The 13947-nt window shown below is 45.8% G+C and overlaps 1 protein-coding gene across 1 annotated transcript in view; it reads right to left on the reverse strand.

The window, feature by feature from the left end:
- Positions 1-13270, reverse strand: part of LOC132974755 (early estrogen-induced gene 1 protein-like) — a 35177-nt gene extending 21907 nt beyond the window's left edge. The window contains exon 1 of the mRNA XM_061039026.1: positions 13010-13270. Within this exon, the coding sequence (XP_060895009.1) occupies positions 13010-13152 (143 nt within the window). The 5' untranslated portion in view covers positions 13153-13270. The remainder of the gene's footprint in view (positions 1-13009) is intronic.
- Between the last annotated feature and the right edge of the window lie 677 nt (positions 13271-13947).

The following is a 13947-nucleotide window of genomic DNA, read 5'->3' on the forward strand; positions in this document are numbered from 1 at the left end:
GTCCCCCGGCTCATCTCGAAACAGGGAAGCTGAGGTTTTTAATGGTGTTGAAGGAAACCGCAGGGCCACAAGGACAGAGAGGAGGAACTGGTTTAAATTCACAACATGCAAACTTCAGTGACGTCATCAGCACCTTTCTGAAAAGTTGAAATATTTTCAACTTGAGCGCTCGGAGCGGCCGCACACAAAAAGGAAAAAAAGACGCCGTGCGCTGCACTTCTTTCCAGGTGGTCGCTTTCTACTCATTGAAAAAAATGTGAAAAAGACGCTGGCGCTCATAAAGAAACGCCAGGTGGACACGGGGCCTTCTGCTTTGTAACCCTTCCATCAAATAAAGACGATATAATGCTGAGCCGCCTCAACAGAAAGGAGGAACCAGGTCATGATTCAACCTTTCACCTGCTGCAACAAACCTGCAGCATGACACGTTTTTAAAACCGTCAGTAATCGAGCTGTTCCTGAATCTGACGGGTTCTCTTTCAGTGTTTTGGTTAGCGCGTGTTGTGCAGAAAATGAAATGAAGGAAAGTCAGAAAATGCAGCAACACAGACGAGGTCTCCGGTGTGATTCAGACAAACTGAAGCTGTGACCGCTCCTCTAAAGTCATCAGAAAGCCTGCAATGTAAACGAAAAGCCCCCTGATTAGAACCCCCCTGCAGGACCCCCCGCATGTGATGGCTCAACATGTCAGCAGCACCGTGTTTGGGATGGTTATCTCCCGTCCTGACCGAGGGGCTCCGGGCCCCCGGGTCGCAGCAGAAACACAAACAGCAGCCGGGACGGGCCGGGTCGTCAGACAAACAGAGCGAGCAGAGTGCTGAGGAAGCAGAGAGCACGGTGACGTAAGGACGAAGCAGGGGGGGGAGCCGGAGGGACGACGGGTCACTGAGGATGTTCATGAACCAAAAGTTCACGGGGGGGGGGTCGATGCTCGCTGACATTAAAAAAAAACCTTTGAACCATCCTGTGTGTCCTGCTGGAGAGAGAGAATCACTCCTCCCCTCGACCTTCAGATTGTTCCTCCACTCAAAGCAGAGACGTATTCATGCTGGATGCATCAGTAGAATCATTTAGACTCATCTTTAGTCAGGGCGTGAAAAAGCAGACGGGAACAAGAGGACACTTTAAGTTCCTGCTACTCAAAGATCCACACGCTGCTTCAGAGAGAGAACCTCAATCAGTGTCACAGGAATCCCCTTTTACTGAGGAAGACACACACACACACACACACACACACACACACACACACACACACACACACACACACACACACACACACACACACACACACAGAGAGAGAGAGAGACACACACACACACACACACACACACACACACAGAGAGAGAGAGAGAGAGACACACACACACACACACAGAGAGAGAGAGAGAGAGAGAGACACACACACACACACACAGAGAGAGAGAGAGAGAGAGAGACACACACACACACACAGACACACAGAGAGAGAGACACACACACACACACACACAGAGAGAGAGAGAGAGAGACACACACACACACACAGAGAGAGAGAGAGAGAGAGACACACACACACACACACACAGAGAGAGAGAGAGAGAGACACACACACACACACACACAGACACACACACACACAGAGAGAGAGAGAGAGAGAGAGACACACACACACACAGAGAGAGAGAGAGAGAGACACACACACACACACAGAGAGAGAGAGAGAGAGAGACACACACACACACAGAGAGAGAGACACACACAGAGAGAGAGAGAGAGAGAGAGAGAGAGAGAGAGAGAGAGAGAGAGAGAGAGAGAGAGACACACACACACACACACACACACACACACACACAGAGAGAGAGAGACACACACACACACACACACACACACACACACACACACACACACACACACACACACACACACACACACACACACACACACACACACACACACACACACACACACACACACACACACACACACACACACACACACACACACACACACACACACACACACCTCCCTCACATCCCAACAAAACGCCAACTGATGGAAAAAGTGAGATGAAAACAGGAAACAGCTGTTACAAAGTCCATCTCCAACTCTCCTCACAATCTTCTCTTCCTTCCTTTTCTCTCCTCTCCGCTCACAGGACAAATGTTGAACGCTTGCTTACATCACACACACACACACACACACACACACACACACAGACGAGTGTTACTGTCAGAGAAAGTGGCGTTTCTGTCACCTTGTCCAAACTGTGAACACGGCGCTCCGCAGGGACATTTGGCTGACGGAGGTGACGTGGGAAACGTCAGCACAAGAGGACGATCCGTGAAGGATTCCTGCTCTCAGTGACTCTTTGAATTAAAAACCTATTTCACAGGAGAACTGGACTCGTAGATCTGAGGAGGGGGAGGGGCTTATTGGATCACAGAGATGCTGCATGTTATTGGTTGTCTGTATTTTGCTCGAGAATCGATGAAAGGAGAAACCAAACCGTCGATTCAAAAGCTCATAAGATGACTTTTCTTGTTGGCAAAATGTTGGAACTAGAAGGAAAAACGTCTGCACTATTGAACATGTCGGTTGTTTGTCCATCACATCTCAGGGTGGAGACGTTGACGAGGAAAATCAGTCATTGCACCTTTAATACCCGAGCTGAAGCGTCTGCGCTGATTGGCCACAATTTGCACCCGATGGGGTTAAAGACGAGTGTTTTTCTGGGCCGCGCGTCACCACAGGGGAAGCGTGCTCCCTTCACAGAGTTTTAGAAGAACTGTGTTGGTTCCCAGGAGAACAACCGAAGGGAGTGAGTCTCCTGAGGGGGGGGGGGGGGGGGGGGGGGGGCAGGTAAACAGGTAGCATCACCTTCAGCGACACACTTTGTAAAGAGAACTGCTGAGTCATATTACTCCTACTGGCACGGACAGGATGACCCCTTCAAACACTTTATCACAGTCACTCAGGACTTCATCATGAAATAAGAAAATACAAAAACACAACATGCAGCTTACAAACGTCTGTCGAGTCGATGCTATAGTAATGCTAAAGCTAGCGTCTGCTGGTGCTTTATACTAAAGATTTAGTGTGTTTAAACTTGACGACTTCTTTCCTCCCCTCTGGCGCACCTTTTGCAAATCGGAATTGTGTCTTTCTGCTCAGACTCGGAGCTAAACATCCCCATTTCTCCATTATTCTGGGTTATAAATTTGCACATTCCTCCCTTTGCTTAGCTAAAAAAAAAAGATATTTGACATTAATACTCTTAACTTGTTTTTCATTATGTGACATAATACAGCGGCTAAGTCCTCGTCAGTAACTTCCTGTTTCTGATCACATACAGTCCAGTTCTCTTTAAAGCCTAATGTAAACTTCCTGCTGCAGCGAGAGTTCATATGACGTAGACCCCCCTTCCCCCCTCGGCTGACGTAATCCACATGTCCACATGTCCACATGTCTGGATGTGACATGTATGTCACCGTCCAGCGAGGTATGTAAAGCTCGACATGCTTCAGGAGAGTATTCAGAGCTTCAGACTTCACCCGGGTCACGTTACAAAAATCTGACGTTATGCAGCGAATAAGAGGGGAGGGTCCCGCACGCATGATGCCTTAAAAAATAGAAGAATGCATGGATACAATCGGAGAAACAAAAAATCAGGACGAGAGTAAAGCCATCGTCTTCATCATATTTATTATTATTATTGTTGTTAAATATTAGACGGCGTGTGGTGACAGGATGACTCACTTCAAAACGTCCACAAGGTCGTTAAGAACAATTCAAACCGCGTTAAGTGTTCCTGACTCGGACTACAGACACTCAGGAAGCTCTGCCAGCTCCACCCAAAGGTTCCTGGTACCTTTCAGGGTCCCCAGAAAAACCCGACATCCTGGAGCGGTATACTGGGAAAACACAAGCTGACGACATCGCAGGATACTGGACGGGTACAGAGTCAGACTTCTGGAGCTGAATTTAGAAAATGAAGATGTTCCCAAAGCAGCGGTTTAAAGTATCACGAGCCATGTTAAAGGGTTATTACAATATTTACAACCTCGCCAGTAATCTGAGCAGTTTTGGCAAAAGGGTGCTGATGCTGATCAAACGGAGCAGCTTTTTGCACAGTGATCAGACGAAGTGCCTCAGCGTGTCACGTCTATCTACAAACGGCCTGTTTGAGCACACATTTTCTGAAAAGTGGAGCAGGCAGAAGACGGAGAGGATGGACTTTTCTCATCATTGGGGGGTTTGTAGACGGACTAGAGACACATATTAGAGTTAGAGGAACATGGAGAAGAGGATTTTGTTGTTTTGAGTCACTTTTGCTGCAGACAGAAGGGAAAAATAGGCCAAAAAAAACAGCAACCTATAAGCTATAAATATCTGTGAGCAACGTTGGTGAAAACAAAAACAAGGTCTGTTATGAAATCTTTCTGAGAGGACGAGATCTGTGCAGTGAAAGTCTGAGTGATGAACCTCGACACCCGAGTGTCTTTCCTCTCCTGAAGAAGGGTCTGGGAGAGACCAGGATTTTAATGTCAAACTACTTTACTCAGTGTTTTTGTTACCAGTTAGATTTTCCAGGTCTGTTTGATTTAGGGGGGGGGGGGGGGCTCTGTGGATAATGTGGCTCTCTGTGAAATCCTTGATTGATGAACCCTGAAGGACGCTGAGTGCTGAGACAAGAGCTGACTGCAGCTTCCTCCGCTCAAGACAGGCGAGGAGAGACATCGATCTCAAGGTGAAACTGCTTCATTGAGTGTTTTTTTAAACACTTTTAGAGGGTCTGTTCGATTTGAAGAGGAGGAGACCCTCTGTGGATATTCAGCTCTCGTTTCCAATATTGTGAACGATGTTTAAAACAAACGATTATTTGAGAATTGGTTGCTAAAAGTTGACCTTTAATGCTGATCCTCATTTTAAAACTCTGCCTAACTCCCGCAAAGTTTCAGATTATGAGGTAAGCGTATGTTGGAGTAATCCCATGAGGAGTCTGCAGAGGGCGCTAAACAGCTTGTTCTGCAAATCACTTGATAGTTCCCCGATATGAAAACAGGAGTTTCAGCAGACGGCTTCATATCAAGCCTCTACGTAAGTCGCTGAAACCTCTGACATAGACTCTCTTCTCCCAGAGAGCAGCCGGGCTCTGGCAGCCCTGCAGCGTTCTGAAGTGCTGGCTTCTCTGACAACAATGCAGCAGTCAGTATGTCCTCCTTCTAACTTTAGATTCTGCTCCTGAATGCTCTGGATTTGTTTGGACCAGAGAAGGTAGGCGCTTTTAAGACACGCCCCCACACGGCCGTTTTGGACGCCCCTCGGTTTGTCAGATATGAGAGCAGTTATCAGGTCAACAGGTGTTGCAGCGATGGAAGCGGACAAGAGAAGTGGTTCAGATAGAAGTGATTGTACCCGACCTAAAAAGCCTCTGCATGTTTCTAATAAGCTCCACGAGCAGAAACGTGCTCAAACTAGGATCAATATTGGAGATGCTTTTGAAAAATGGAGAGAGGTTAGAACACAGAAAGGTTTACAGACCCATGCAGAGCTGGATAAACACTGAAGCTTCAGAGTCCACCACATGGTGACCTGTGTGAGCATGGACTCTAGAGAGGAGGGGGGGGGGGAGACAGCTCTCTATGATGTTTAGAATTTAGACTGCAGTACCCATTTTAAACACTAGGGGTCAGAGTTACATACTGCTCCTTTAAATGTTTCACAAACATGTTTTAGTTTACTGCGAAGCTTTGCCAGAGAAAGTCTGTGACTGGGCTGCCTTTTCTTTTCCTGCTTCAAAACAGACGACGGTCTGGATGTGATTTAGTCTCAGCATCAGAATCATCAGCCTGAGCTCAAACTTAAATGGGCTGAGTAACTCTTTGGAGCGGAACAACTCATTTTAAGTAATATCTTCAACACTGTCTGTTTGTGTTTGTGTGAGAGGGTTTGAGTTCCTCTATGAACATGTGAGTATACGGTGTGTGTGTGTGTGTGTGTGTGTGTGTGTGTGTGTACGTGTGTGTGTGTGTGTACGTGTGTGTTGCAGCTTCTGAACAGGAAGTAGACACAATCTGTCCACGTCACCAGATCTGAACCCTCACTGCAGCCTCCCAGTTTCTTCTTCACCTAACATCGCCCTCTCTGAACTCACTCACACCTTCCTCTCAGGTGTCTTCACCCTCTAGCTGCTCTAACTTTTTATTTTTTCTTCTTCACATTGGAGAACAGAAATCCCCTCCGTCTCCTTCCCTGGACTTTTTATTTCCACTCCTGGCATTAAAGAAATATTTCACAGCTTTCAGGCTACCTCCAGCTGGATCCTCGCAGGGATTTTTTTGCTCTGAAGATTTCTGGAACAACATCAGCTAAACGTCTACTTCTCCTTTAAACGTCAAACAGAAAGAACGAGACACAGCTGATAGAGCCTGAACTCGTGCACCGCTGAAAGTCAGGGTTTTTTTTCCCTCATGCCAAATCAGGACTGAGACCAGATGTTTTCAAAAGCTGCACAGAGGAGGAAGAGCTCCATCTGCGAATGTGAGCGTCTGCAGAGACGGAGAAGCTGCTCCAAAGATGTTTTGACGTCCTTACCTTTACTTGTTAATCTGTTCAATTCAAATGTTCGTCTTCTTATTGCACAATAAGTGAAGAAGCACAGTCGGGTTTTCTGGCACAACTTTCCCAACTACCAAGCTGCTCGGAGAGTGAAAGGCTTGAAGAGGTCAAAGCAGCACCACTAGTATGAAGATCAACTTTATAAGACCGACCAGCCTGGTTCAAAAACCAAATAGGTGTGATTAGCTCATGTCTCGATGGACACACACTGTACGGGGGGTGAATGTTTTGATGACTCATCAGTTTTGATTTGATGAAGGATAAGAGTTATTCACAATAAGGCGTGTAGCTGACCTGATTGACAGGTGGGCGCGGTGTAACGGTTTGTCAGGAGGTTTAAAACCCGCCTCAGCTCCAGCTCTCAGCCTGTCGTTAGGTTGACTGAAAGTTAGACTGAGACAGCATTTCCAGCATGGAGACCGCCATCGATGGGACATGTGGGTGGTGTTAACTCAGGCTTTGTACATTAATATTTACAGTCTGTGGCTGGGCGTTATTTCTTTCCTGCATCTTTAACTGATCAGCTTTGTATGCATGTAAACATCATCAGCAAAACTGAATAAATAAAGAAAAAAAGAAATCAGGACAAACAGCTGATTTTATTCTGAAAGGTGCTGACATGAGACGTTTTCATAGACTTGAGAGTCAGATGGAGACTCTTTGAAGAACATTTGGCTTAAATCTGAACTGTTTCTGTTAAATTGAAAGAAGATGACTTTAAGGATATTATGAGATCAAAGTCAAGACAGAAACTATTTCTCTGAACTTCCCCGTCTGAGCAGAAAACCTCCTGAGGGGTTTTGTGTTCTTCTGATTTCATTCTTGTTTATTTTTGTGTTCCAGATGTTATAAATAAACAGCACTGTTCTACGTTACATCACAAAAAAACTGTAAAATCACAGTCTGACCCGCGGGGACCGAACAGACGCCCTTTGTGTGTCGGAGGATTATTAAGAAGATTACATCATCAAAAACAAGACAACCGAGAGTGAACCCAGGTCTTCACACTTAATATCTGTACACAAAGTTTAATCCTGAAAGCACATTTAGTCACTGATGTTGTTGAAGCTTCAGAAAGTAAAGCAGCAGCCACCTTTGTTTTTCATAAACCCCACGGATCAACTCCTGTGATTGGCCGGACCTGAATCAGGTCGGACAGAAATATGACCTGAAAGAAGAAGGACCACAAGTACCAGCCGGAGGAAACTAATCAGAAGCTTGCAGATGAGACTTGTTCATGGGTCCAGTGTGATCTGTAGGTTTGTATAAAAGTCGTAGTGGAATCTCGGCTCACATCGTACGACTGAATCGTTTACGATGCGCGACCAAAGCTCACTCAGGACGGAGTGTTTACAACTACCACAGACGGAGGGTTGAAGTCAGATTAATGTTTATTTCAGTCTGATTTCTAAAATACAGACACTGGCAAAAACTCTGAGGTCTTGTAGTTTCCTCTGGATTAATGGTGAGGACGACGAGCTGCTATGGCTCGCCCTCTCTCTCTCTTTCTCAGAGACTCTGCAAAGCCGATTAGCACAAAGCTAATTAGTCGCTAAAGCAGAACAAATATCCTCCATCAGCTGGAAGTCTGCAGATATTTCCAACCAGCATATTTTTTTATCTTCACAGCAGGTGGGAAGACGGATTGAACAGGCATGCCCTCTGGTGAGATGATGATTTTAGACGCTTGTCGGGACTCATCCAAAACGGTCGGGGGCGGCTGATCAGGCCAAGCTCGACCACCGTGCGTCTGTGTACACTGCACGACAGATGACACGCCATCAGGTCGAATTTAATTTTGTCCTCTCAGAGTATAAAACAGGACAATCGTTCCATTTTCTCAAAGGCCCTTAACATCTCAAAACCCCAAAAAGGACAAACTTGAAAATGCATGACTGACATGAGGTTTTTTCTGCAGCAGTTGAGCGTCAGCGGGTCACAGACGTCACAACTCTGAAGACGGATATCAGAGAAGACAAACAGAGTCGTCACTCCGAGAGCTGGACGCTCACATGTCACTCAGCATGTGACACCCCCGAGCCCCCCGTCAGTCCTGGGACTCTGGGAGGTTTTCATGTGCTCCTTTGGGTAATCTCGATGTTAATTCCCCCCGCCCCCCCTTTCTCAACCCACAACAAGGCGAGACCCCCGTACAAAGAGAGGCTCACAGCTCTGTGACATAACCCTAATCTGTGTCTGCAGCGGAGCCAGCCTCCCTGTGCCTCCTCCTCCTCCTCGTCCTCCTCCTCCTCCTCCTCCTCCTCCTCGTCCTCCTCCTCCTCCTCTGAGAGAGAGAGAGAGAGAAAGAGCGAGAGAGAGAGAGAGAGAGAGCCTTGTGTTCAGTCACAGAGACGGTCTCTGAGATCGAGGGAGAGAGGGAGGATGAGCGGTTACATAACCTCCAGAGAGGAGAGCGACCTCTGAGCGCCCTCGGACATCTCAGTCCTCACCGCTGAGGACACGAGCTGAGAGGAAAAAGCTCGATGAAGAAATATGTGCTGTAACCCTCTGAGGACGAAGAAAAACAATCTCACTGGATCTCAAATTAAAAATCAGAGGCCAGAGCCAAACATCCACGTCCTTATTAAAATAAACTCTCAAATATAGAGGAATGAGATTATCAGACTTTTTTGCCCTGCAACATGTTAGCGATTATAAGCAATTATTTAGAACTACATTTCTTGGTATTTCTGGTTGTGTGTGGTCCCCTCTGCGTCTCCATGTTTTACACTTTAATATGAAAAGATGAAGGCGATTAAAGAAGACTCTCACATCAGTCTTAAGTTGTGCTATCAGCTCTGTGAGGATTAGTTTAGCTGTGGTTTTCATTAAAGTTCACATATTATACAAAATCCACTTCACCATGTTCCTCTAGTCCGTCTACAAACCCCCCAACGATGAGAAAAGTCCATCCTCTCCGTCTTCTGCCTGCTCCACTTTTCAGAAAATGTGTGTTCAAACAGGCCGTTTGGAGATTTTCCCTTCATGACATCACAAAGGGCAGTAGCCCCTCCCCCAGGTGGGTGACACTCCCACAGCTAGGTGTTTGTTCTGCCCTCTGAGTCTGCCTTCTCACCGTAAACAATAGGACATGGAGCGAGAAAGACCGAGACACCCAAGTCCTGATCTGCTCTTTTTTGTGGATGAAAGGTAAGAAAAGTTAAACATCCGCTGACAAGACAAACTGATCGAGATGATGAAGATGTGTCCGTGTTTACGTCCCCCTCTGAGAGACACACACACACACACACACACACACACACACACACACACACACACACACACACACACACACACACACACACACACACACACACACACACACACACACACACACACACACACACACACACACACACACACACACACACACACACACACACACACACACACCAGGATGACGCTACGTGACAGCATGGAGGTCGAGCGATCACAAAGAGGAAGATCTTCTTCTAAGAGAAACGCCGTCCGCTCTGGGAGTTGAAGTTTAACGGGCTCGAACACGAGGTATGAGCAGGAGAAAGACGAGGTGGATGAGGCTTTAACACTAACTCTCTTTCTCTCTCGTCACACACCGAGACGTCTTTAATGTGGCATCGTTCACTGAACTGAGTCCAAACGTGGAGAATGTGCTCCGCCCCTTTCATCTGAGGAGCGAGTCAGCAGCAGCTAAAGCCCCGTGTGGTTTAACAAGTGGAGGTGAGTTCAGAGTCTGGAAGAGAGAGTTAGTGGAAGAAGAGGCACAGAGGTGGTCTTTGTGCCTCGGGTCAGGTTCGCACAGTAGGAAAGTAATCAACCAAACATGTCAGAGTTTAACAGAAAGAAGCGGTTTGCTCTTTGTGTTTCTCGTGCAGGACAAAGCGAGCGTGCAGAGGCCCCTTCTCGTGTCTGTGAACCCGCCGTGCAGCGAGAAGAATCAGCTGGAACACATTAATGTGCAACACCAGAGAACAAACTGTCCGTGGTGATTGTGAGATTGTGTTCAAAGATTTAGGTCACGCCTCTTTTATGACGTTTTTCACCAGGAGATTCTCCAACAGACTCCTCTCTCTTTCCTCTTTAACACGTACGAGCCAACACATGAATCTATCTGCCTCAATGAGGACGCTGTCACACGTGAAGACTCGGAGCTTGCTTTCACACTGCCCGTCACCCTCCACTAGTTGGTGCTGTAGCTCTGGACGATGCAGCGGGAGCAACTTGGGGTTAAGTGTCTCGCCCGAGGACACATCGGACATGTTGCTGCAGGAGCTGGGGATCGAACCCTCGACCGGTTGGGAGACGACGACTCTACCAACTGAGGCACAGCCGCCTCTGCATATCGACCGGAGTGATGTGTAACCACACTTAGATCAGGCATGTGGACGTTAACCTGCAAGGAGGACTGAACGCTGGTGTTGTTAGCAATGCTAACGTTAGCCACCCTCTGCAAACACATTGTTTACAGACGTCCAAATTCAACCCACAATGCACTGCTGTTCCGGTCACTTCCCTCGTTTGGTCCGGATCGCGTTCTCTCGCCTACTTTTCTTAAGCAGACCTGAGTTTGTTTGAAACGGACCAAACGGCTCAGGTGGGATGTTTCCAAACTCTGTCACAGACCATGCAAAACAGACATAAGAGCTCTGAGTGATTTAAAGGTGGTGACCTCATGCGCTCCAACTCCACAACTTTACAATCCTCTCTGAGTCGTAACATGGAAAGTCAGCTCCATCCTTTCATCTGAGAGAAACATGTCAGCAGCAGCTCTGCCAAATAAATCCACAAAGAGAAAATCTCCTTCAACACTTCAAAACATCCGCGCTGATATCTACAATCAGTACGAGTCTGCAGAGTCCCGTATCAGTCGCTCTGTAATAACACAAGTCAAAGACGGGGACAGACATCTGACGAGACCTTCAAAGCCGTAAATCTGCTCCAGAGAATCAAAGACGAGGAGGCGAGGAGGGAGGAGAGAGGAGGGAGGAGAGAGGAGATGAAAGTTGTTATCGGAGGGAGGGAACGTGGAGTGTTGTGACGTGAATGAGGAGATAAAAAGCACCTTCACCCTGGAGTTCAGCACATCCTGTTGTCATGACCGGCTCACAGCCAATCACAGCACAGACTGTGATTCTAAGAGTGTGTGGAGCTGGTCGAGTCCTCATTGGACCAGTGTGAACTGGTTTGAGAGGAAGGTTTTTTTTGGATGTGTTTAGTCTGCATGTCGAGCCGAGGTGCCAGCGCAGATCCAGAGAGGCCACTTAACATGGCAACACCCTGCGTTTAAAAATGACTCAGAGAAAATCAGTCCATCACTTAGGAGCCCGAGCGACTCACTGCGCTGTCGAGGTTATCAACACGTTGTCGATGTGTTGACGATCGATGGCATCCAAAAGTACCAACACTTAAAAAAAATCTATTTCAGGAGAGGAAGGAGCACATCCAAACCTTTGAGTATCAGACCTCAAACATATAAACACACAAAGGCAAAATGAAGATCGTCTGCACACCAGAAGCTGCTCCAAATCACACTGCAGGAAAAAAGCACTGGCAATGTTTTTGTGCAATTTAGAAAGTTTACCTGAAATGTTTAATAACTTGAAATAAGAAATAACCCGATATTGGTGACCTAGGATTTCTATTTCTGTTGCAGTGGTATCAAAAGGAGGATGCACCGATTGTGAAAATCAGAGCCGACGCAGATGCCGATATTTGAAAGTCAATTTAGCCGATTGCCGATGTTTGTTTTATTTCTTCTTTTGGTGTCAGACTCCCACAATGCAACATTTTCTCTCATGTTTGACATGAAAACAAGTCGCAGATTTGGTGACTTCATCGTCTCTGAATCAGTCATTAGGGGAACTAGAAGTCAGCATTCAATTGAATCGACTCGTGTCTCATCATTTGCAGATGTGCCGATGTTGAACAACGCGTCGCTGCTGCATCCCTGATCCATATCATCTGATTTGATGAAGTTTTAAACTCTGGTATTGTGACAATCTTGCATGTGAAAAACTGATGCAACAAAGCAAAAACAAGGATTTTATGTCCAAAACTGCCACAGTGCAAGAAAATAAAGAATATAATTGTAACTAGACTGATATGATTTTACTTTGATGATTTTTATAAGGAGGTCATAAACAAACCAAAAGAAATCCTCTGAGATAGCTGCACTATATTCATCTTCACAGACACATCACTAACATGTTGATATGTTATGTTCTCTGCATTAAACTTCATTAAGTATAAAAACAACTCTACAAGTTCACTGTTAAGCTCCATAAAAACACTTTAAGAGCTCGTAAAGTCAATTAAACTGGCTTTAATTAAAGGAAAAATCTGTTTTAAATATACTTCAAATAACTTTAAAAGCCTCTTAAAGAAGTTTCACATGTTAAAAGTTTATTTAAGGTTGTTTTTTGTGTTTTTTTACCTTGTAGAAGTGGCGACAAAGTCTCCATCCAGCAGCCGCAGCTTGCAGAACAAAACTCCGTTAACAAAAGGCACAGCGGTCAGCTCCTCCAGGGTCAGCTGGGTCTGAAACTTAAATTTCTTCTTTTTCACGAAGAAAGCCATCTTTACAGAGTCTCCCCTCACATAAAACACGACCTAACCTGACAGGAAAACACTGTAAAAAAAAAACAAGTTGAGTCAAATCAAAAGGTCCCTGCTGCTGTTTTTCAGTCTGTGTTTTCATGCGAGCTCCGCTTCTCCAGACGGGATTCAGCGCAGAAATCTGAAAACAAATCAGAGTGTTTCGCTTAATATCGAGTCAAAAAAACGGATTAAATGAAGCTGTGTGTGTTTAAAAGTTACAGAGGACTTACCCGGAGACATTTCGGGTCTGCTGAGTTTCGTCAGCAGAGGTTGAACGACAGAAAATGACAGAAAATAAAAGACGATTCACCGTTTCTTCAGTAGGAGGAACTTTCAGCCGTTAGCGTCAAGCTAGCACAGCGCGAGTGACGTAGGTTCCGGTGGTACCTTTCAGAATAAAATAACTAAATCCTCCAGATGTAATAAAAAACACAATAAAAATGTAATTGTACATACCTTATTGAAACATTCTGTTATTGGGAGACATGCTTCTCACATACATATTCCTGAAACACACACACACACACACACACACACACACACACACACACACACACACACACAAAGGACCTGTGGACTACTTTAATGGAGAGATTTCAGTGTTTTTACTTATTTTTAACTTTTTATCTTTTATTGTTTTAATTACATATCTTTTTGAAGTTATCTTTGTGGCCTTCTTGCCTTTATTGGACAGTACAGCTAAAGAGAGACAGGAAATGTTGGGAGGAGAGAGTAGGGTATGACATGCAGCAAAGGGCTGAGGTCGGATTCGAA

This window comes from Labrus mixtus, chromosome 5, assembly GCF_963584025.1.
Source record: "Labrus mixtus chromosome 5, fLabMix1.1, whole genome shotgun sequence".
Taxonomy (NCBI): domain Eukaryota; kingdom Metazoa; phylum Chordata; class Actinopteri; order Labriformes; family Labridae; genus Labrus; species Labrus mixtus.